Source organism: Pseudophryne corroboree, chromosome 4 (assembly GCF_028390025.1).
Source record: "Pseudophryne corroboree isolate aPseCor3 chromosome 4, aPseCor3.hap2, whole genome shotgun sequence".
Taxonomy (NCBI): Eukaryota; Metazoa; Chordata; class Amphibia; order Anura; family Myobatrachidae; genus Pseudophryne; species Pseudophryne corroboree.
In genome coordinates this window covers 74,980,150-75,004,022 of record NC_086447.1, presented here as the reverse complement: position 1 = coordinate 75,004,022, position 23,873 = coordinate 74,980,150, and the positions used below count along the sequence as shown (strand labels likewise).

The 23,873-nt window shown below is 39.5% G+C and overlaps 1 protein-coding gene across 1 annotated transcript in view; it reads right to left on the bottom strand.

Moving 5' to 3' along the window:
* Positions 1-3,388: 3,388 nt before the first annotated feature.
* The window catches only part of LOC134910836 (uncharacterized), an 86,505-nt gene continuing 66,020 nt past the window's right edge, over positions 3,389-23,873 (bottom strand). The window contains exons 12-19 of the mRNA XM_063919220.1: positions 22,278-22,440; positions 19,583-19,732; positions 17,910-18,070; positions 16,533-16,709; positions 10,080-10,221; positions 9,732-9,916; positions 7,874-8,015; positions 3,389-3,567 (exon numbers count right to left, since the gene is read on the bottom strand). Of these exons, the coding sequence (XP_063775290.1) occupies positions 3,389-3,567; positions 7,874-8,015; positions 9,732-9,916; positions 10,080-10,221; positions 16,533-16,709; positions 17,910-18,070; positions 19,583-19,732; positions 22,278-22,440 (1,299 nt within the window). The remainder of the gene's footprint in view (positions 3,568-7,873; positions 8,016-9,731; positions 9,917-10,079; positions 10,222-16,532; positions 16,710-17,909; positions 18,071-19,582; positions 19,733-22,277; positions 22,441-23,873) is intronic.

Below are 23,873 nucleotides of genomic sequence, written 5' to 3'. Positions count from 1 at the left end.
GGCTGGTTTACTAAGCGACAGAGCAGCTGCACAAACACGAAGCAGTTTATAGCATACATATGAAACACTGACACACAGCAGTGGTAGAAATGAATGGTGATGCAAGATGGAATTGTCCTTGGGCCCTTCCCACCCACCCTTATGTTGTATATTAAAAAGGACATGCGCAGTTTAACAAACCAATCCCTCCAGCGACAGGGACGGCAACTTTTGTGGCTAAAGTGCTTGGTTTGTTTGGGCCCCCACAAAACAAAATACCAATTGGCTTAAGGCAACAGCTCTACAGTGGCTAGATGTCATCATCAAAATTTTATGTCACATTCACGCCCAATTTGAAATTAGACCTATATAAGTAGGTTCCTGGGGACACTCCTGCGCCACAGTATAGGCTCTTAAACCATACTCCAGGATCAGCCTTGTACTATTGTGTTCTTCATGAAAACTACATTACTGATTCCTGTTTCCCCATACCATGCTAGATTCTTGACTCTCCGTGCTTCATTACATTTCCTGCTCCATTCCTGGTACCTGTCTGTGCATTCTCCAGTCCGTGTTCCTGGTGACCAGCTCCCTGTAGTCTGCCATACCAGTATCTGTACAACATTCAGCATATTCCAGTATCTGCTCCAGTACCAGCCTCCATACCTGGAACCCAGACAGAGGGCCGCAACCTGCTTGTTAGGTGCATCAAACTCCAAAACTCCTGGCAGGGGTCCCTGGTGAATACCGCTGGCAAGTTAGACTCCACACTTCTGTTTAGGGTCTCTGCCAATCCCACGCAGCCAAGGAAAAAAAGATCTTCTGAGCGGCTATGGAGATGGTCAGTATTCTGTTGTGGTTTTGGTTTATTCCACACCATGGGAAACCCGATGACTTGAGGATCCAGCCCTTTGCTGGGAGCTAGTTTTAAGTTGGACACATGGGGGGGGGGTACACAGGGCATTTCCCTCATGAAAACAGGGTGCCTGCATTGTGGTATAATACATCATGAACTTTTTAATGCCCGGGGATTCCAATGAGAGCAGTGCTGCAGTGACCAAGTAAAGTAAATTCACATTAATGGAGGAAACAACAGCCAAGGCAAGGGTCGGCAGGAACATTGAATGGAGCATAGAGAGACAGATACCAGGAAAACTGTAATGGAGCACAGATGACAGGAATCTGGAATGGCACAGGGAACCAGGAATGTACAGTAGTAGTAGTGAAGAATACAATAGTACCAGGCTAACACTGGAGTATGGTTTTGGAGCTTGTACTCTGACACAAAAGTGTCTCCAGGAACTTCCTTATATAAGTGGAGTTTCACATTATGATGTCACATTTTTGCAACACATAGCTCTTTAAACACAATACTGAGTGGTGCACGCGTTCCTCTGTGAGCTACAGCCACATACCCAGAAGAGATGTGAATCCCTGTATGCGGCAGATGGAGAAGGAGAGCTAGCTTGGAGAAGCTACCAAAGATGTTGCCATGGACCTCCTGTCCCGAGGTGGAAGCAGGAGTCCAGTGCTGCCAGTAGCAGTAAGTATGCGCCAGGTTCCTGCATGCTAGGATATATATCAGTAAGATGTGTACCCTAGATGTCGGGGCAACCAATAAAGCCAATATACTGTATTGTTTCACCTGTACACACTGCACAATGCTTTGTACTATGGCACAATGTATAATTACCCACCTCAGGTCTGACCTGGCTTGGATCCGTGTTCCAAATCCTGAGTCAGATGCGGGAGTTTGGTGGAAAAAGGGTACACATACATGCACCAGGTAAATAAGCAATAACTACTAGGCACATTTATTAAATTACCGGACAATAGTAGGGCAAGTAATTAAATGGATAAATTATAAACAGGAATTTGGCATAAGATGAGGTTACATTGAATAACTGACAATAACAGTGAAATACAAGTTGCATATAAAATGACAATAGTATTAATGCCATACAAAAAAATTAGTTTAAGGATAAACACAGTTGCATGATAATTATTAATGGCATAGTGCAATGATCAGCAAACACAAGATGGCCATCATTGAGCAGGCCTTTTTGATTTCCTAATTAGACCAAAATGTTAATCACTTGTGTGCTGAAGCATTGTTCACAATTTAAGCAAGACTATAAGTTATAACATTTTTATGTGTAATTATGAATGTCGTAACATAATAAAGTATGAAATAACTGAATAATGTTTCAATGTTATGTGAAGTAATATTTTATGATAAAATAATGTGTTTTTTGTAAAATGTTATTTCAAATATTTGTATAATTATAACTGAAAATGTCATTATGTGTCACTATAGTAATTTATTTCTTATATCAATTTTTTTAAATTGTGTTTGTGTGTGGAATTTTGAATTATGTTTACCTACCATTTTCAGCTCTCCCAGATGAAGTTTTTGTTAATAAAAAAAACAAAACCCCAAAATATATATTTGTATTGTAAAGTTTAAATAAATATTGTTGTAAATTATTAAAAAATTTCATTTTTAACCTTTGTAGGAAATAAGTTGTTGTAAAATATTTGTAAATGTCATTTTTAACCTTCGTAGGGAATAAGTTATTTATTTAGTATTAAATATATTGGAAAATGTCCACAATATTTCAATACATTGGTGATTTTCTTTAAATTTTGAAAAGTGAAGTAATTTGTTCAACTTTGTGTTAATTATATACTATATATATACATATATATATATATATATATATATATATATATTTTTTTTTTTTATTTTTTTTTTATTTTTTTTATTATTATTTTTTGTTCTTTTTTTCTTTGTGCTATTTAGAACATTATTGCTATTGAAACATTTTGGCTGTCATATTAGAAATTGTCTGTCATCTTTAAAAAAACATGGTGATTTTTTAAAGCAATGCCGGTATTGACATATAATGCTCCCCTGTATGTAATTGTGAACTGCGTATAGTGGACATTTCCTAAACCATTTGCAGAAGACAGGTAATGTACATCACCATGATGAGAGGCCTACATCTAGAGAAGGCCATTATGAATGTTCTTGGAGAAATTTTAGATGGAAGTGGGTGGATGAAAAGTCTTACTGATGATTCAAGTGTGTCATACAACAAGGACCAGGTGTGCACACTAGGTGCCAATGTGTGCGTTGCTCTACTTAAGTAAACAAGTTTATACTCATATTGTTGGGTATAAGAAAAGATGATCCTGATGATGAACCTCTTTCATTTGAGGAATGGTGCACAAAAATGTTACTATTCATTCCCAAAGTTTGCATATAGAGTACTGTGATGGAAGTGGAAGGCTCACTTTTTGAACTCTTGACATCAATCAGAAGTTCTAACTTTTATTTTATTTTTTCATCCAGGCACCATAACTATTCCAGGTGGCTTCCAGTGCATCCTCGAAATTGTAAACATGCTTAGCCTCGAGGTATGGCACAGATTTCATGAGGTAATGGTGCATTGATAAAACCAATTGCAGGGGTGAGGTCCAGTTTAGCTCCAGGAGGTGCCTGGAAAGTGAAGTTCTGTAGCAGGGTGGTGAAGAACACAAACAGCTCAGTTTTGGCCAGGTTCTCTCCAGCACAGCTTCTTTTACCTAGTTGAAACATAAATAAGATACAATGAAGTCTGCAAACTGCTAGGGCATGTGATTAAAAGTAACATTCATTAGATGTTTCATCAAATATTAATAATGCTACGTAATCATAATATCCTGGTGCCTTAAATCTTCTTATATTTCCCAGTTGACATATTGTGTTGAATGAATGAGTCACACTGTAATCATGGTCCAGTTACAAATATGCTGACTGTTCTGTGGTCTATTGGGGTGCATTGGATGGAAAAGGAGCAGATATAATTATGCAATTACTTTTCACTGCTTGCTCAATGTGATTCTTTCATATATATAAAAATAAAAACATCACTCTGCATACAGTCTAAGGGTCATATTTTTCAAAAAAACATTTGCAGGGTATCCCCTGAAAATATGTTTTCTGGGGGGTACCAACATATATTGAGGATCCTCTGAAAGTATATACAGTATGAGGGAATGCAGCAGTTATTTTCATTCACAAAAGCCACCCACATATGTTTCTATGGGCCTTAGCCATTGTAGCCTGTAGGCAACAGATCGCAAAAACATTCCAGGAAAAAGAATGCTAGGATCTCTCCCTAGCAATGGGCGCTCACACATGCACAGTCACACTCAGCAAGAACATAAAGTGATCACATAAGCATGATGAAGTGGAAGGAGATCTATGATGATGGAACGTGGGAAGTGCAGTAAAATTATCTGCTGCTATTGCATTCATTAATCTTAGGTTTTTTTATTCATCTATTGTAGTCTACTACAATAGATACAGTAGTGGGGACGTTACCACAACAATTATGCACTTTTGGAAGAAAAATTTAAACTTTCAGGTATACATTGATATGTATGAGTGAATAAATTTTAAGGTACAGTAGGACCCAAACATTTTGGCTGCCATACTGGAAATTGTCCACCATCTTTCAAAACAATATTGATTTCTTTAAATTACAGAGCAAACTTTATAAATCATCTAAATGAAAAATATATTGCAGTAATAATATGTGATGTTCCCCTGTATGCAATTGTGAAGTGCATATAGTTTACATTTTCCAAATCATTTGGCGAAGACAGATACATTATCATAATGGGTGGCCTACATTTGGAGAAGGCCATCATGAGTGTCCTTGAAGAGCTTTTAGATGGAAGTGGATGGATGGAAAGTCTTACTGATGATTCAAGTGTGTCATATAACAAGGACCAGATATGCACACTAGGTGCCATTGTGTGCATTGTTGTACTTAAGAAAACAAGTTTATACTCGTATTGATGGGTATGAGGGAAAAGATGATCCTGATGATGAACCTCTTCCATTTGAGGAATGGTGCAAAAAAATAAGTACTACTGAATTCCAAAGTTTGCATTGTGATGGAAGTGGAAGGCTCACTTATTGGACTCTTGACATCAATCAGTTCTTAATTTGATTTTTTTTTTTCTTTCAGGCACCATAACTATACCAGGTGGCTTCCAGTGCATCTGCGAGATATGAAAAATCCACCAGATTTATATCCTGAAATTGTTTAGGAATTTACAGCAGGGACTTTTACTTGTAACATTAGTGGAAAAAAGTTCTCGGCAATGACATTGGCTCAGGCACATGAGCAGTGCATTACATGAGTAAAGGGACTGATGGAGACCCCTAATTCATTGAGACTATGGATCGTATCTGGGCCTAAAGTACTGTAGCAAGGGAAAAACAGCACCTTTAAGAAGGCTTTAAAAACATAACATGCATTCAAACCAACATCATGAATGCTCAGCAAGCACTCAAACTTCATTCTATAGACAGATCAAGGTTTAATAAATACATTACAAGATTTAAGAAATCCATTTCAAGACAGAAGCCAAGATCTCTGTAGCCTACGTGATATTATCATTGTTTCTCAAACAGGGATTGATGATTTAAGGGAACTAAAAGCTCTTGGAAATAAGCAGTTTAAGAAATTTGTTCATTGTAGACTTGAAGACCAAACAATATCAACTGATTCTCGACTCAAACTCAATCAAGTGAAATTGTTTAAGACAAAATCTCCTGTACAAAAGAAATCCCAATTCGCAATGAGACTCATGAGAAATGATGTCAACCTTTTCTCAAAACTGTACATTGGTTGTCATCAGTGAGGTTCTGATCTTGACATATTCTTCAGCCATGAAAATCAAACATTTTCACCTTCAGTGCCAGACTACTGTATGTGCACCTTAGCAAAACGAAGAAATCTGATCTTTTCCAGTGTTTCAGAAATGCCACATTGGGTACTTTAATTAGGATATGGTGGCTGGTACAGGAAGTTCTATTTATCTAGCACATTTTTAAAAATCATTGTGTTTTTTTTCTTGAGAGCAGAAGAATAAAGAGTAATATGTCATGCAATGTTTCAGTTAACTTTGGTCCATTTGAGGTTTGTGTAAATTTGTGAATACAATTGAAATAAGTGATAATAAAAACTATAAATACATTTAAAAAAAATATAAAAATAAAGTTAAAAACAATTAAAAGATGATATTGCATTGCCCGTACTTACAGATGTAGCCACGTTCAGTGTGGCTGTGTCTCTTCACACCCGTGGCTAGTTTTTTACTGTGTGCGTGCACATACATGATGTATATATTTGCACCCACAGCCCATTGACTTTACATTGTGCGCTTGAGGGTGCGAATAGTCTCAGCGGGCATACTTAGCCATTGCATGTGTGTACGCATTGCGGCAATGAAAATCGGTGCTACATCTCTGTGTATTCGTATTGTGTATATTATCTGGATATTTCACAGAAAGATATTTAGTTTTATCTTAATTTTTATACCCTCAGATTTTAGGGAATTTATGATGCAGATCCACTTCTATCCAAAGAGAAGGAACTTTTTGTATGACTGTGAACTTAATTCCAGGTGGATTGCTATTGTGATATTCAGCAAAGTGCTGTTAAACAATATGAGTTTTTAATTATTTCTTAATATTATAAATATGTTATGCAATTCTTAATATGACCTTTCATTTTGTCTCTCCAACATAGTGTTGTCCTTAAGGGCATTCCAAAAGCTAAATTGCCTCCTCTGTTTGGTAGCTCATTTGTTCTTTGATTGAATGTTTCATATTTTGTTTGGTGTGATTGAAACTGTTCGCTTTGATCCATTGATCTTCTGTTTGCTACACCCTTATAACTTCATGCAATATTGATATCCATTATTTATTGTTTCTTCTTTGTCTTCTCTGGGAATGTAACGCAAGGATAATTCTGTCACAGCCACCATATCCTAAATAAAGTGCCAGTCTAGCATGAAGAGTTGGATAGAGATATACATGAGACCAGAGATTCACAGCACAGAGGAAAGTGATATCAACACCGGACACCTGCATCTTGTTGTTCATTGTCACCAGGCTGTGACTGGAAGAGAAATACCTCTGATCTGGACTGCCAGGAGGACAAGGTAGGGAAAGTGTAGAAGCAGCTCAATTTACCACCATATCCTTTAGCATTGGCCCTGGACGCTATTCTTCACAATCAAATCTCAAAAAGAAGCTTAAAGATTATAGTGTGGTATTATCTATAATTTCTTTCCCTCATTTTTTTTACAGCCTGTACACTTCTTGAGCTATATACCAGTAAGTGAAGACAGATCTGTAGCTCTGCTCTCTCTCCCGCTCACTAAACAGTTCTATTTCAAGGACCTCATCTCTTTATCTACAAAATAGGGTTCATTCACTTGGAGAGCTCAACTCTTGCTCCACCTCCCCCTCTCTACCTCCCTCACTGTGGCAACCAACCTTCTCCTTTTTCATCCCTGTCTCTAAGGATGAAGTTTGTGCCCTCAACTTCTCTATACCCTCTACTTGCTTGCTGTACTTAATTACATTCCCTCCCATCATTTCCCATCATTTCAGTCCCTTTCTGTCACCTACTCCACATACGTCAAGCACTCCATGGTCTTACTCATTCTCCAAAAAAAAAGTCACTTTGCCCCTATTTATTCATTTCCAACCCATTTCTCTCTCCCCCTATACCTCCAAACTCCTCCACATTTAAAGTCTCTACTCCATCAGGCTACATGACTCAGTTGTCTCCCTTGCCATCTCTTGTCACCTTTTACTCTGTTTCCCAAGTTAAGTCTACCTATTCTTTTCTCAATCACATTCAGTCCCTCCCCCAATCCTGCCTTTTCTACCTCTGCAATATTTCCAGAATCAGAACCTTCCTCACCCTGAAAGCTACTAAAACTTTCATCCACACCCTCAAGTATTTCACTTTTATACTCTAGATACAATGTTTAAATATGAAATAATTTATCAGTGGTAGCATAAGGAAAGAATGAATGTTACCTAATGAGAACGGTATAAATGCCTCGTTCTTCTTGAAATTTCCTTCTGTGTCAAGAAAATGTTCTGGGTAAAACTCTTCTGGTTTCTCAAAGTAGGTTTTATCTCTCAGTGCAGAGGACAATAATGGGAGAACAGTCGTCCCCTGGGGGAGGAATAGAAGAGAGTGTGTACATACAGATCATCAGACTAAGCATTAATGCTCACTGTAAAAACAAACATGTTCCCTATACATGTTCATCATGGAAACAGAACAGAGAGTGATAACTAATGTAAATGGATTTCATATTGATATTACTCAGTTAAACAAGTTGAGCAACTATGGGCCTAATTCAGAGTTGATCGCAGCAGCAAATTTGTTTGCAGTTGGGCAAAACCATGTGCACTGCAGGGGGGGAGGGGCAGATATAACATGTGCAGAGAGAGTTAGATTTGGGTGTGGTGTGTTCGAACTGAAATCTAAATTGCAGTGTAAAAATAATGCAGACAGTATATACCTTGCATAGAAACAAAATAACCCACCCAAATCTAACTCTCTCTGCAAATGTTATATCTTCCACACCTGTAGTGCATATGGTTTTGCCCAACTACTAACAAATTTGCTGCTGCGATCAACTCTGAATGACCCCCTATATGTAGAATATACTACTCAGAATATTTTTAGAGTACTGTACTTACTAGACAATAATGTACCTAAAATCCATACCCTCCTTTTGGGCAGGTACAGTACCTTTTTTCTATGGTCTGTACCGATTTTTGACTCTCCATATTCCCATTGAAAGTATAGGAAAAGGGGTGTGTCCACTCCCCTTTACCTGTGGCCACGCCCATTTCCTAATTTGTAACAATTTTTATGTGTAAAATATTGGAGGGTATGAAAATCTATTATCACCTACTATATTTACAGCATCAACACAGTGATGCACATTCAGGGGGTCCTAATACAGTACAGTCATATCACATTCAATGACAAATAGCAAAATGTACATATGACCATGCTCAATTGAGTTTGCAATATAAACATTTGGGGGAATTAATTATTCATAATGTTGCTGAATAACAATTTAGCTATTGGTAGCAGAACTTAATTTGGCTCATGTATTGCAGAAGCAATAATAGCTGCCAGTACTAAAGCAGCAAAGGCCACCATGGCTGAGGTTTTGTTGGAAGCAGAGAGAGTGCAAGATGAACTAGTCATGATAGAAATCTAAATAATAATCTGCTGGCAACCAGGGAAAGTCATATCAACTGAAATTCCATCTTGTCCTATGTTGCTTGGTCTCTATTCATGTAGGAATGAATGGTTTCAATGCCAAGAGTCCTCCATGTGCTCAGAATTTGGTGTCAAATGATGTGTGATTGGGTTACATGGCTATCATTGTGACCCTGACCTCCTTGAGCTAGTTGACACATCCATCCCCCTCACTTTGAAATCGTCAGCCAGGTTGGAGAAGCTATCTGACCAGTATTATTCTTTGACATTGAGTTTGTTGCTGGCAGTATAGCCAGGATACTTATTCTCCATTTTCACAGGTAAGCAAACCAAGTAATGGACCAGTGGTCATTACACTCAGCACTCATATGGGTCAAATAAGGAGACAGTTACATACAGTAGATATGGGTGTTTCTTATGGTAAAATATGTCAGGACTGCTTGATGGTTGCTATATATGTTGAAAAGTGAAAGTCATCATTCTATAGGTTCCTTTAGGAGATGGGGAGAGGTGACAACCGGTTGTCCTACACACATCAGCATTTACATTCCTAAAAGTAAGTTACCAATATACAGTAAGTAAGTAAGTAAAGAAATAAATAAATAAATAAATAAAACAGCCGTTGTTATTTTATGAAACTCCACCCACCTTTGGAATAAAATATCCTCTGAACGTGACATCTTTGGAAGTTGCATGCTCTAAGTTACTCGGCACAATGTCACCAAACCGTTGTATTTCATGGATGACGGCATCAGTGTACGGCATTTGCTTCCTGTGTTCTGCCTGTGGTTGAGCTGCTCCGATCACCTTCTGTATTTCACTTTGCACTTTTTCTGCCAAGCAAAAAAGAAGATGCCTCCAGAATGATAACACATAATGATGACACGATAAAAAGATAATTCAGAGACAGATATATCCAGTACATATATTACTGACTAACACAATGTTATTATTCCATCTCATGTGTACATATTATTTTCCAAACTCATTTCTTACTTTGGATTTCAGGGTACTTCATCATTAGCAGGAGGCCCCATCTCAGAGTAGTTGATGTTGTTTCCATTCCAGCAACAAACAGATTGCTGACCAGTGCAAGTAGGTTGTGATCATGATAATACAAAGTAGATTCTGGCTTTCCCTGCAAAAATGGTAAAATAATTTTAACCAATAAAATATTTTAGAGATGAATCAAGTCTAACAAAAAAAAAAACATATCCATCGAGGAATTGTCAATACCTTCTACCCTTCCGCAGACAGTGGATAAAGCAAAAGAATACATGTGCAATTACTGTTTCTATTTTTTTATTTCTCTTTTACGTAAATAAATCTCTTTCACTTTATAGATTTGTATGTCAGTTTCTTAGGAAGTCATCAGTTGCTTCCTGACATCTCAAAATGAAAGAACACCTAAACTGAAGCAGAGTTACTGCAAAATCGAACAATTCCTTGTATACTGTAGAAGAAGTGTTTTGATAACCAAGCATATCTAATACACAAATATTTTAAGATCACAAAGATAGAACATGATTAAATATAATTTAATATGACAAACAGTAACAATGCTTAGGGAACACATCAGCAGTATATCATTATCAGTATTTACTTGAATCTGCTTGTTAACAGGTGCAAAAGAAAAGCCTCCAAGCAAGCACATATGCACATAATTGCTGGTCTGCATGAATTGAATTTGTGTGATCATGTCCATATTAAACATTACCCCTTCCCACCAAGGAATAAATGTAAGATTTCTCGAGGAGGGTTTCTAAATAAAATCCACAATCTTCCACTCTGTAGAGCATTAGAGCAAGTGCGGGAGTCTAGAGAAGTGGTAAACAAGCCTAGTACTGACCTTGGCCAATAATGAACACATCGTCTTTTTATACACAGGATACTGTATGGAACACAGTATTAAAATATAACACTATAGATAGTCTATAGTATAGGCTGTATAAACATGTTTAACTATTATGAATAAACATTTGGGAAAAGGTTAAACATCCCATAAGAAATAAATAAATTAATAAATACTAAAACACAAAAACATAAAAGAACCAGTAGGAGACAGAACTGCACTTTCTAAGCACATTCTCCCACGTTATGGTAAGGCTCCTGTCTCTTCTTACTGGCAGCTACTCTCTGGCCCAGTGCACTGATTGATGGCTCAGATCCACACGTACAGCAAACTTGGTAGAAGCTGCTACCACAGGGCATATGCAGCAGCTCTGCTCTGTACCATGAACTACATGTTGTGGTGGCAGCTCTATTAATTGTATTATATTCTATTGCTATTGTTGTCATAATATGAGCTGCTGCCCAAAAGGATGGGGTTTCTGGGGAGCGGATTTCCCCTTCCTACATTTGCCTATACCAGCCCCACTCATAATGCATTAAAATCAGCAATTGTGCATTTGTTGTGTTTGCATTCTGGTCATGGAAAATGCAGATACACACAAGATAATCTACACTACCCGGTGTAATACTCTGCATCAGCCCAACAGTAATTTTGAAATAATTTTTATTAGTAGATATCACAAAAATGAACAATGATTTTCCAGAACCAGTTCCCACAAAATAAGATGTGGCTATGGGTGAATGAATGTTCTAGATTGACATATAGGTACAATTGCACCTTTTCATATATAATATTTAATGAATACATGGCCAAAAGTTTTTTTTTATACAAAACAACTACAGAATCAAATTCACATCAAAATTAGTATTGGGGCATCAGGATCATCATACAGATTAATGGATAAATTAGAGTTTATCAAAATGTTCACAACTATTTTGTCTAATATTTGTCTCATTCTGAACGTAACTGCAAAATGCTGTACAATTTCCAAAGGGAATGTGGCCCTAATGGTTCCAAATCAAACCCTAACCCCAAGAGACAGCAGAATGTATTAAAAACCATAATCTCAGCTCTGTTCTTCATGTTCAGTATGATTTACCAAACGACAAAATACCGACATTATTATTCCGACAGCCATAATACCGACAATACCGACACGGTTGAAATGCAGACATTCATTATGTCGACATGTTCAAAATGGCGACATAGTCATGACATCGACAGTTGAAATGTTGACATTTCAAAATACCGACTTGGCTCTCTGTGGGTTTTTTGTGTGTCAGTGTCGACATAGGTCAACATGATCATCATCTAAGTGTACTGTGTCCCTCGCATGGCTCGCTGCACTCGCCATGTTTCGGGTATGGTCAACTGGGATGGTAAAATATAAACAAGTCTATTTTGGGGCAAAAATTCCTTAAAAATGCATGTCAGCATTTCAAATGTCAGTATTCTGATGATGTCGGCATTTTGAACAAGTCGGCATAATGAATGTCAGTATTTTACAAATTTAAAAAAGGTGGAAATCCCTAGCGCAATTGTGATTAAAGCTGCACTTATTAATGAGTAATCAATCTCATACATGGACTTTACATAAAAACAACGGTTACCAACAACATTTGCGCTAAAACTGTATCACACCGAAATATACATTACATTAGAGATGTTGGACGAAATATACATTACATTAGAGATGTTGGACGGGCACTTTTCGTGTTTTGTGTTTTGGTTTTGGTTCTAATTCCACTTTTGTGTTTTGGTTTTGGCTGGGTTTTGCCAAAACCACCCTTTTGTGCTTTGGTTTTGGAGCTGGATGATATAAAAAAAGAAAATCACAGAATTTTGGGGTAATTTTGCTCCTATGGTATTATTAACCTCAATAACAATAATTTCCACTAATTTCCAATCTATTTTGAAGATGTCACATCTTACAATATTGTTTTTAGGCCAAAAGGTTGCACAAGGTCACTGGATGACTAAGCTAAGCGACCCAAGTGGGCAGCACAAACACCTGGCCCATCTAGGATTGACACTGCAGTGGCAGACAGGAGATCAGATATAAAAAAAAGGCCCCTAAAAGCACGTGATACAAAGAAGAAAAAAAGGTGCACCGAGGTTGCTGTAGGCCTAAGCTAAGCGACACAACCACCTGGCCCATCTAGTAGTGTCACGCAGTGGCTGAATGTCAAGAGTGGGCCGCAATTGTTCAGTCCACTGACAGCATCTCCAGCACGCCAGGGCCTCAGCTGTTCCTTGCCACTACATTTTGTAAATGGCATATTGGCAAGTATACGTTTCTCTCCAGACCATTTACATATCTTTTTTTTGGTCTTTTTACTGAACTTTGGCTTTTTGGATTTTACATGCCCTCTACTATCACATTGGGCATCGGCCTTGGCAGACGACGTTGATGGCATTTCATCGTCTATGTCAGCGGTGGCCAACTAGTCTGAGTCAAAGAGCCCAGAATTGTCTCCAAGAAAGCTGAAGAGCCGGTATCAGGCGTGGGCCGTAGGCGCGTGCAAAAGTGGGCGTGGTCTAGTAAAAATAGGTGTGGTCTAACTGGCACAAGGTCACGCCCCATCCCCAGCTCTCAGAAAACTCCTCTCTCCTCTCCCCTCCATCCCCAGCTCGCAGACAGCACCTCTCTCCTCTCCCCCAGCACTCAGACAGCACCTCTCTACTCTCCCCTCCATCCCCAGCTCTCAGACAGCACCTCTCTCCTCTCCCCCAGCTCTCAGACAGCACCTCTCTCCTCTCCCCCCAGCTCTCAAACAGCACATCTGTCTTCCTCCCCATCCCCAGCTCTCAGACAGCACCTCTCTCCTATTCCCCTCAGCTCTCAGACAGCACCTCTCTCCTCTCCCCCCCAGCTCTCAGACAGCACCTCTCTCCTCTCCCCCCCCAGCTCTCAAACAGCACATCTCTCTTCCACCCCATCCCCAGCTCTCAGACAGCACCTCTCTCCTCTCGCCCCCAGCTCTCAGACAGCACCTCTCTCCTCTCCCCCCCAGCTCTCAGACAGCAACTCTCTCCTCCTCCCCCCCCAGCTCTGAGAGAGCACATCTCTCTTCCCCCCATCCACAGCTCTCAGACAGCACATCTCTCTTCCCCCCATCCCCAGCTCTCACACGGCACATCTCTCCTCTCCCCCCCCAGCTCTCCAACAGCACATCTCTCTTCCCCCCATCCCCAGCTCTCAGACAGCACCTCTCTCCTCTCCCCCCAAGCTCTCAGACAGCACCTCTCTCCTCTCCCCCCCCCCAGCTCTCGGGCGGCACCTCTCTTCTCCCCCCCCAGCTCTCAGACAGCACATCTCTCTTCCCCCCCCATTCCCAGCTCTCAGACAGCACATCTCTCTTCCCCCCCATCCCCAGCTCTCACACGGCACCTCTCTCCTCTCCCCACCGACTCTCCAACAGCACATCTCTCTTCCCCCCCATCCCCAGCTCTCACACAGCACCTCTCTCCTCTCCCCACTCCGCTCTTAGACAGCGCCTCTGTCTAAGAGCGCTCCACACGCTCACTTACCATGCCTTGTCAATCGTTCTCCCTTCTCTGGGCGCCCGCTGTCTGCAGTCTTCCCGCTCCTGGGATCCGTCTTCCTTGCGGCTCCACCTCTCAAGCGCTGTGCGGCTGTGACATCATGAAGGCACTTTGCACGCCCAGAGCGGAGCGGAGATGAGCTGAGATACACAAGAAGTCTCCTATGAACTGCTGAACATCAGTCAGAGGAGGCTTCATGTGTGTGTAATTGTGAGCAGTGGCAGCCAGGGAGCCAGAAGCCGCATTAACACAAAGAAAGAGCCGCATGCGGCTCAAGAGCCACGGGTTGGCCACCCCTGGTCTATGTCATGGCTAGTGGCAGCAGCTTCAGCACTAGGAGGAAGTGGTTCTTGATCTTTCCCTATTTTATCCTCCAAATTTTTGTTCTCCATTATGTTTTTGGAGTTATATGAGACAATATGCGGCACAGGAATGACTGATGGACAAAACACTACCACTGGTCTGATGCAGCACAACAGGTTGTTGTTATAATTTTTATACTGCAGCAGTTGACATATAGCAGCAGCGTATATCATCACTGGAATGACTGATGACACAGGACACTACCACTGGTCTGCACAACACAGCACCACTTATACAGCTACACTGGATATATGGCAGCAGAGAACACTAACACTCTGACTGGCTGGACTGATACAAAACAATACACTGAGTGCCTACACTGGACTGTACTGAGCAGCAGAACACTTTCCCCACTTTCCCGCCCCAACACACAGACACTGAACACTGAGGACACGTCCTCTCTATATACTCTCCGAGACTGGAGTGAAAATGGGCGCGACGCATGGCTCCTTATATGGAATCCAAATCCCGCGAGAATCCGACAGCGGGATGATGACATTTTGCCACGCACGGGTTTCCAAGTCAGGCGGGAAAACCCAAGCCGGACTCGAAACAAAACTCGGAAGGCAAAGTCCGTTAGGGTTTGGTTCTCTGAGAACCGAACCCGCTCATCTCTACATTACATCCAGGTGCCTGTCTGAATGTCCATCTGTCATCCGTCAAGCAGTTGCTCCAGATACATGTGGAGGCAAACATGAACAAAACAATGCAATATAGTGTAGTATTTTAAATTATAGTCCAAAAATAAGGCACCAAACACGTGGATCAGGACAGAAATGTTGTGGACCTTTCATAGAAGAAGTTCCTTCCACCACTAATAACTCCCCTTCAAATGTCAGAAGAATATCACCACTTGTGTCAATAGCCTGGAATGATGCTTACACAATGCTTACATGTAAAGAAACTATGTATATGCACGTAAAGGTATATTTTCCACCCTCGTACTTTCACCGGTCTCTGGATAACTGGAAACACATACAGATCCAATGCCAAGTGTTTAAAGCAATTACATTTATTTCCACACCAGACAACCCATAAAACATGGACATATCACATCCTTTTTTCCATCAGTTTATATAGGTCAAATTACTTCACAATCACCAAATCCTGGAGAGTGGAATTCCCGGATGGTCTCACGCTCACACTGGTAACATACCTAATATTGCCATCAGGACAGGAGTGAATGATTCAACAGTCACTGTCTCCAATGCATTTCAACGCTCCTGGCGTCTTTGTCAAGGATTTTGACTGTCGATCAGTAGATGTCGGAATTATGACAGTCAGTATTGTGTCCGTCGGTAAATCAATCGCTACCCCTGTTCTTACTGTACAAATTCAGCAAAATGCACATATGCAAAAACAGTGCTATGCCATAAAAAGCGATAAAGCAGGTTACCAATAAACAATGTAAAAAAAATCAGCAATGCCCTTCATTACTGACTCTATTGGGCAGTCCGAGTTCGCCCAATGTGCGGGATATCTGCTGAACTCAGACTTTTTTTTAAAGGAGCAGTCATTCATGCCTTGTAAATGATTGCCCCTCTAAAAAAAACCATCAGAGTTTGGCCGGCAACCCGCACATCGAGCAAACTTGGACTCCATTACATCCTGCCCTATGTACCTCTATCCTTACGAGTCTGACAAAAACAATATTATAAACCAACAATGTGAATAAATGCAATGCATACCTCTTGTTGCTTCACAAGAAATGACTCTATAAGGTTCCTCTGATCAGTGATGTCCAGCTCTTTCACCGGTTTTATAAATGTCTCTCTTAAAAAGTCCTGCATCTTTTTGCTGTTTTTAAAAATATTTCTGTGACTCCCAGGAAGCCAGCCGACCACCGAGGGATAACTATTGTACAACTGCAAAGAGTGAAAAGAATCAAAAAAGTCATTTTAAAAACATAGAATAGTCTTTGATAAATTAAATTAAATTGTAATATGAAAATTAAAACTACAACTAGGGGGTAAATTTAGTCAACAATTAAAATGCTGACAACAGAATAACCCTAACTGTAGCCACATTTAGAATGTGTTAACATTTTGCCTGTCAGCATAACCGTGTCTGCTGCATTTAATTTAATTTGATAAGTGCTGGCACCATTGTAGAACAATTAGCTACTGAGTCAGGATGTGGTTATGTGACCTCCCGTCACAATACTGACGCTGGGATCTTGACCCCTGAATATCCCGCCGCAGTCACACATACCCGACCCACTGAGTCTGTAGCTGTCTCTAAGCACAAGAACTGAAAAAACAATATTCTACTGAAATTAATTCTGATCTGTTTCAATTACTTTGTGATATCGTTTTAAACAGCTGATTTATACAACTTAGGTACCAAAATTCTTCTAGCATATTATACAATAATACACACTACAGCTATGGTGCATTTAGGAGCAAAATGGGAATACAATTTTAGGCAATATTGTACACGTGAAAAATATTTCTCACTTGGGATACTGTAAGTGTATTTGACATGAAACGTCCTTTAGTACATAGGTCATTAGCAAGTATCACCTTCCACACTGTGGACTGTACCATTTCCTTAGTTGGTGAAGTAGGGATATACAACAGCTTAATAGAGATGTTTTGCAAATAACTTGATAGAAAGTTGCATGCAAGTAGGTCACAAGTGCGACAGAGACATTGCATGCTCGGAGAAAATGTGCATATTCACCTTTATTCAGAGATGTACACATATATGTTAATGATAACTTCGAATCGGGCACCCAATCTTAATTAAAACCCTCCGGTACGTTTTCTCTATACTTTGTTGCAACAGTGTTGAATCACTTCGGAAATAATGAACCTTTAGGCCCCCATATATTGCCAACGGATTTACAAAAATTTCCCAATCCCCTGACGGCCAGGTCAGGGAATCTGGAATATTAAATACGTTTAAAAATTTCAAATTCCCGATTCCAAATGAAAAAAAAGTCGGGATTGGCAAATTGGGGAATTTTTAAAATGAAGAATTTCCCTGATTCCCTGATAGATCACCGATCAGTGAAACGGGATTGCAGTCCACTTTTGAATCAGGACCAGTCTAAGAATACTTACTCCAACCATAAGGCTTGATGCGATCCTGATATTTTTATTAAGTAAAGTCATGAGCCTCAGTATGTTTGGATCTCCATATTCAAATCTATGGCCGAGTAGTATGGACACAATTATATTGGCAACAGAGGCATTCATGATGGTCATATTATTGAATGGTTTTCCTGCAAATAAAACAAAGACAGATTTGAAAATTGAAAGTAGGCAATTTTAATAATAATAATAATAATAATAATAATAAAAAGTAAAAAATCAAGAATAACCATATAGTGTATTATGATCTTGTATCATGATGATACATGAGCAGTGTGAATACTTGTATAAACAGCTGTGAAAACCAGGACTAAACCTTCTATTCAAGAAATAAAATAAATTGATGTTGTCCAAGATGAGTACAGTATCATAGAGATATTTGTTCATGTAAACCTTACTACCTTATTTAAACAAGGCTTGGCAGTGAAGTGATAAATGATGGAGGGAGGTTGTCATGATGTTGCCTGTCATTGACTGTGGTGGTTTGTGATCCATCTGAGGACCCTTGAAATCAGTGGGTGAAATTAGGAGCCTTGGTCAGATCTCTGCTCATGGAGCACAAATCAAGGAGTATACTGTAAGACTTGGTGTCCAAGGTATACTCTGGAAGTACTGAGAACTGCACTAGTATACTGAGATAGAAACCAAAAACAGTGAGGGCCTGTAACTATTTGCTAGAACACAGATCGGGAACATGACCCAGTTATAAGGAACTGTGACCCACAAGGGAATTCAGGTCAACACCACTAAGGAGACTCAGGACAAAGTAGTACCAAATCTTGAAACTCAGATTTCAAGCCTGAGGTCAGGCATGGGGAATTCAGGACCACCAACACTGCAGTTGCACTGACCTGGAACCCACAATCTAACACCCAACCCTGGAACTGAATGATACCCATAACTCAGAAGACACAGACACCTGGACCTCCGGCTGCACCAGTCCTACAGACCTGGTCCTTGCACCCCAACCCGTAGCTCCAGAACCAGACACACTGACACATTTTGAAGATACTGCAGAAACAGGAGTGCTACTTGATAAATATCAGGAGGAGTGGATCCAGATACCAGTGGACAGGGTTGCCCAGAGACCAGTTCCAGAACATGTATCTCTATTAATATCGATGCACCTATCTTACATGGAAATCTGGTAAACCTCCAACTTGCCTTATGATGCAGACATATTGATATCTACCGATATTGGATTTTTTTTTCTTATAGAAACAATGCATTTGTTATGTTTTGCACTATATTCTCTTATGTTTTTTTCTCCATATTTGACAAATACTATACAGTATGTGCATATGTCGATTGAAGGATCTACTTCAGGAGTACAGAGATTATTTAAGGGAAGAACTGTTTTTTTGTTTTTACATTTCTCCTGGTTCGCTATATTTAGGGGACATATTCACAGCGCACATCTGACTCGACTTTTCTATTTGTATCACTTGTTTGGGTTATTAAGAGTTAACCCCGGAATCAAATGGTGCCGTAGTAGCCTTCTATACATTAGCGTCCAGGCAATCTCTACAATTTATTCCTATTAATATATTAATGCTAACATACAGTAATGGCAAGAGTGGTATTTGATCCATGCTATCAAAATTACTGTGGGAGTTATAAATGAAATGAGAGCAAGCAATCACCTTTATAGGATCTGAATGTCTGCACTAAACATTCACATTCATCATTAATCTTGTTCTCTATGCTCTTCTTCCCCATCCCATAATCTCGTAGTGTTGAAAGAGTAAAGCGTCTCATCACTTTCCAGTTCTCACCATTAGCAAAGACAACACCTGAATACAGTAGAATGAATACAAGTCAATATATAACTCTATATATACTACATTTATGATGGAAAATAATGTTGGTGAAATATAAATGTCAACAAAACAATGTAATGGCACAGTCTCCCCATCCACCAATCACAAGGTCCTTGTCCATAAACAACCTTCTTACAAACCATACACCTGTATATAGTCGATCAATGTCTATTTTAAAGGTACAGCTATTATTGTACATATATTTATTTGTTGCATAGTGAAAGAAAAACATCTGTAAGTAATCTACTGTATAAGCCAATGGCTTACATGCATAACATCAATACTAGTGAGCCTCTGTCCCTGATTCACCATACACTGTACAAGCTGCATTTAGAGCTGAATTACTGCTTGCACATCATTAAAAAGGATTCCTTTCAGGCAGGTCTGAGCTTAGCTAAGCAGAGCTGGGTCTTGTAAAATAGTCCTCAGTAATGGTGTACCTGCCTACTCTCCCAGAGCATCCAGGGAAATTCCTAATATCAGAGAGTCTCCATGGAGTCCCAGATGAGTAGGCCAACCTCCTGTATTTCACTCACTTCCTAGTACATTGGGATGAATGAGGGACTCAGTTAACTAACTCTGTGACAATCACATCATCTTGGCCTTGCCTTCTCTTCCTGTTCCTTTGATTGTGTAACAGGAGGTGGGGTCTAAGGATGTGTAGTGCCCCGCCCCTACAGTGACCAAAGGCATCTCACCTCTAGGCACTGTCCCAGTGGGGAAATATTTAAAATTGGAATGTATGAATGATGGAGACTATGAATGCTTCTGATTGATAGATTTGATAGAAACCATTTGTCTATAGTTGACATGTGGACCAAGAGGAGTAATTGGAAATTTGAGGGCTCCACAGCAAAAATTTTAAAGGACCTCAAATGTTTCTAGGTGAAGACACTTTTAATCCTCCCTCCTCTCGCTTCCTTTACTGTCTGATGCTTAGCAGCACTCCAGTCTAAACTTCCTGCTCAAAGAGGAATTTAATTGTGCTATCATAGAAGGTTGACTCAAGTGCAAGGTACTCTAGGGCTTCAAATGCCTTACATTGTTGGTGGTCACACATCAGAGAGGTCTTAAATTCCATGCTGATTTTGGACCTCACACTATTCTTATTCTCAGAGGAGATGATAAAGGGCAAAATGACCAGGGGCTTCATAGATGGCAGCTACCCAGTTCAACTTTAGTTGACATATTTTAGGGTACATCCCCAGTGTCAGCACCTACAGCATATGCACCCATCAGCATAGCATTAAAACTACCTGCCTAATATTAAGTCCCCCTCATGCCAACAAAACTGATGTGATCTATCAAGGCATTTACTCCACTAGACATCTGATAGTGTTCCGTGGTATCTGACATCAAGACATAACCAGCAGATCTTCAAGTCCTGTAAGTTGTGAGGTTGGGCCTCCATGGCTCGTACAATACTTGTTTTTCCAGCACATCCTACAGATGCTCGTTCGGACTGAGATTTGATGAATTTGGAGACGATGTCAACAGTTTTTGTCATGTTCCTCAAACCATTCCTGAACAATTTTTGCAGTGTGTCAGGGTGCATTATCCTGCTGAAAGAGGACACTGCAATCATGGAATACCATTGCCATGAAGGGATAAACTGGACTGCAACAATGTTTAGGTTATGAAGGGTAGAACCCAAGATTTTCCATTAGAGCATTGGTCAGTGCATCACATGGCCTCCTTCCCATAGTGCATCCTGGTGCCATCTCCTCCCCAGTTAAACGATACACATGCACCCAGTCATCCTCTGATGATGAAAAAGAAAAAGTGATTCATTAGACCAGACCACTGATCTAGTTCTGTCATTCAGTTGTCTATTGTAGGCATTTTTGGCAGTGAAAGGGTCAGTATGTGCACTCTGACCTATCTGCGGCTACACAGCAAGTTCTGACACCTTTCTATGATAACTAGCATTAACATTTTCAGCAATTTGTGCTACATTAGCTATTCTGCAGGATCAAACCAGATGAACTAGTCTTCGCTCCCCATGCATATCAGTAAGCCTTGGGCGCCCATAATCCTGTCACTGTTCAACAGATTGTTCTACCTTTAACCACTTTAGGGTTTTTTTACTAACCGCTGCATAGCAGGAACACCCCACAAAGCCTGCCATTTGGAGACACTCAATTTTTCCCTTGTAAAGGTCGCACTTGCCCATTTTTCCTGCTTCCAACACATCACCTTGAACAACTAACTGTTTACTTGCTGCCTAATATATCCCATCCCTTTCAAGGGGCCACTGTAATGAGATAATCAATGTTATTCACCAGTCAGTGGTTTAAAAGTTATGGCTGATTGGTGTATAATACTTAATACTGATTGGCTTTGTATCCGTGGTACGTACGTTTCGCTTATTTTGAAAGGGACTGACATTTTTCATTCATTGAGCAGGTTTTATTTATTTTTTACTTTGGAGCACTTTTCATGTTTTTAATATATGTATCTATCTTTGATTGTTTTAATTATGTAATGTTTTTAATAACTTTTAAATTGAAACAGTTACCATGTCCCCTTGATGTTTTATCTCTTATTGCCGAAAAGGGTCTAGCAGAAAATTCCTCAGCGTGGTTGATTAGAGCATCTTTCACAGTGTCATACCCACACAGGATAACTAATTTGTTGGATCCCAGTTGAACGCTGAATACGGGTCCGTACTTCTCTGACATCTGTACAAACAGTAAACATTATAATCAACTGATCATTAAAAGAATAATATGAAATATTTTAAACTAGGACATTAGCTTCTACGTTCCACAATCAGCCTATGCATTTATGTTTTATCTTTGACAAATGTTGCTCACTGGCCGCATCCACGATGGCAAAGTCTGTCCAGCGTTTGAGGTTTAAATTGTTCTTGTCAAGTGAAAATCATAAACATTTTATCCTTAATATCAGAATGTTATATATTTTTTATAAATAATAAAGAATACATTTAGAGAATTACTCAAATAAAATAAAAGTTTGTAAAAAAAATAATACTTTGCGAATATTATTGTCAAATATTATTGTTAAATGTAGCACACAAGATACCCATATATTATGTTTAAAGGAAAAGATTTAGTTCAGCAAAATAAATTTGTTCATTTTGGATGAAGGTAAAGAATGTAATACAATTTTATAAACACAAAAACATTTGCTCTAAACACCAGTTTGTTTTCAATTACAGGAATTATGATAAAGGGAAGAAAATGTTTCTTATTTCGCTTTTTATTGCTGCATATAAAGGGGTCTATTTGTCAATATGAAGCAATTGTAGATATTTTCCATTGCTATTCATCACAGTAATTTAAAATATATCATCACAATTTACTATAAAAGCTTGCCTACAGTGATGCCAGCCAGTTTTAGAAATATATTTACGGTGTGAGTTTTTTAGAACTGGTGATATTACCCATAGCAACCAATCCGATTCTAGCTATTATCTTCTAGAAGCAGCTAGATAAGTGTTAAGTGTTGGTTGCTATGGGCAACGCCTCTGTCGGATTGACAGGCAGAGGAGTTCACGGGACGGCAATGCTCCATTTCCAAGGCGGAGATGGAGCGTTACAGGGGTGGCGGCTTCTGAATGGGTCCCCGCGAACGCCTCTGCCTGTCAATCAGACAGAGGTGTTCACATATACTGTGGGGGAATCCGCATTAAAAGCGGACACATGCACAGGACGGGCCCTGTGCATGCGCCCGCATCGTCATAGTAATTATTGCAGTTGGATTGCGATTTGCTATTCAACCTGAATAAGGTCCTATAATACTTAGAGTCTTCTGCGTATGCACAATCCAGATTTGGCATGGGGAAAGGCAAACACCTTCAATACTCAGCAAGAGGTGGGCGGGATTTATTAAATATGTATTAAACATGCTGTTTTTCCCTAATCCAACAGCAGATCATCTATCACATTACTGGACCTACCAATTATTTATTACTAATAGCAATAATGGGATGAGAATTTGTGTGTGGTGTAATTTAACAATCTGCCACCAGCTGCAGAAAACTTTTTGAATCACCCAAGTTTTCTCTATGTACAAAAAATATAATGATGTCCAAGTGCTTTAGTAATCAGTTCAATGATTTTTATCTTTGGATAGTTTCAATAAATTTTGG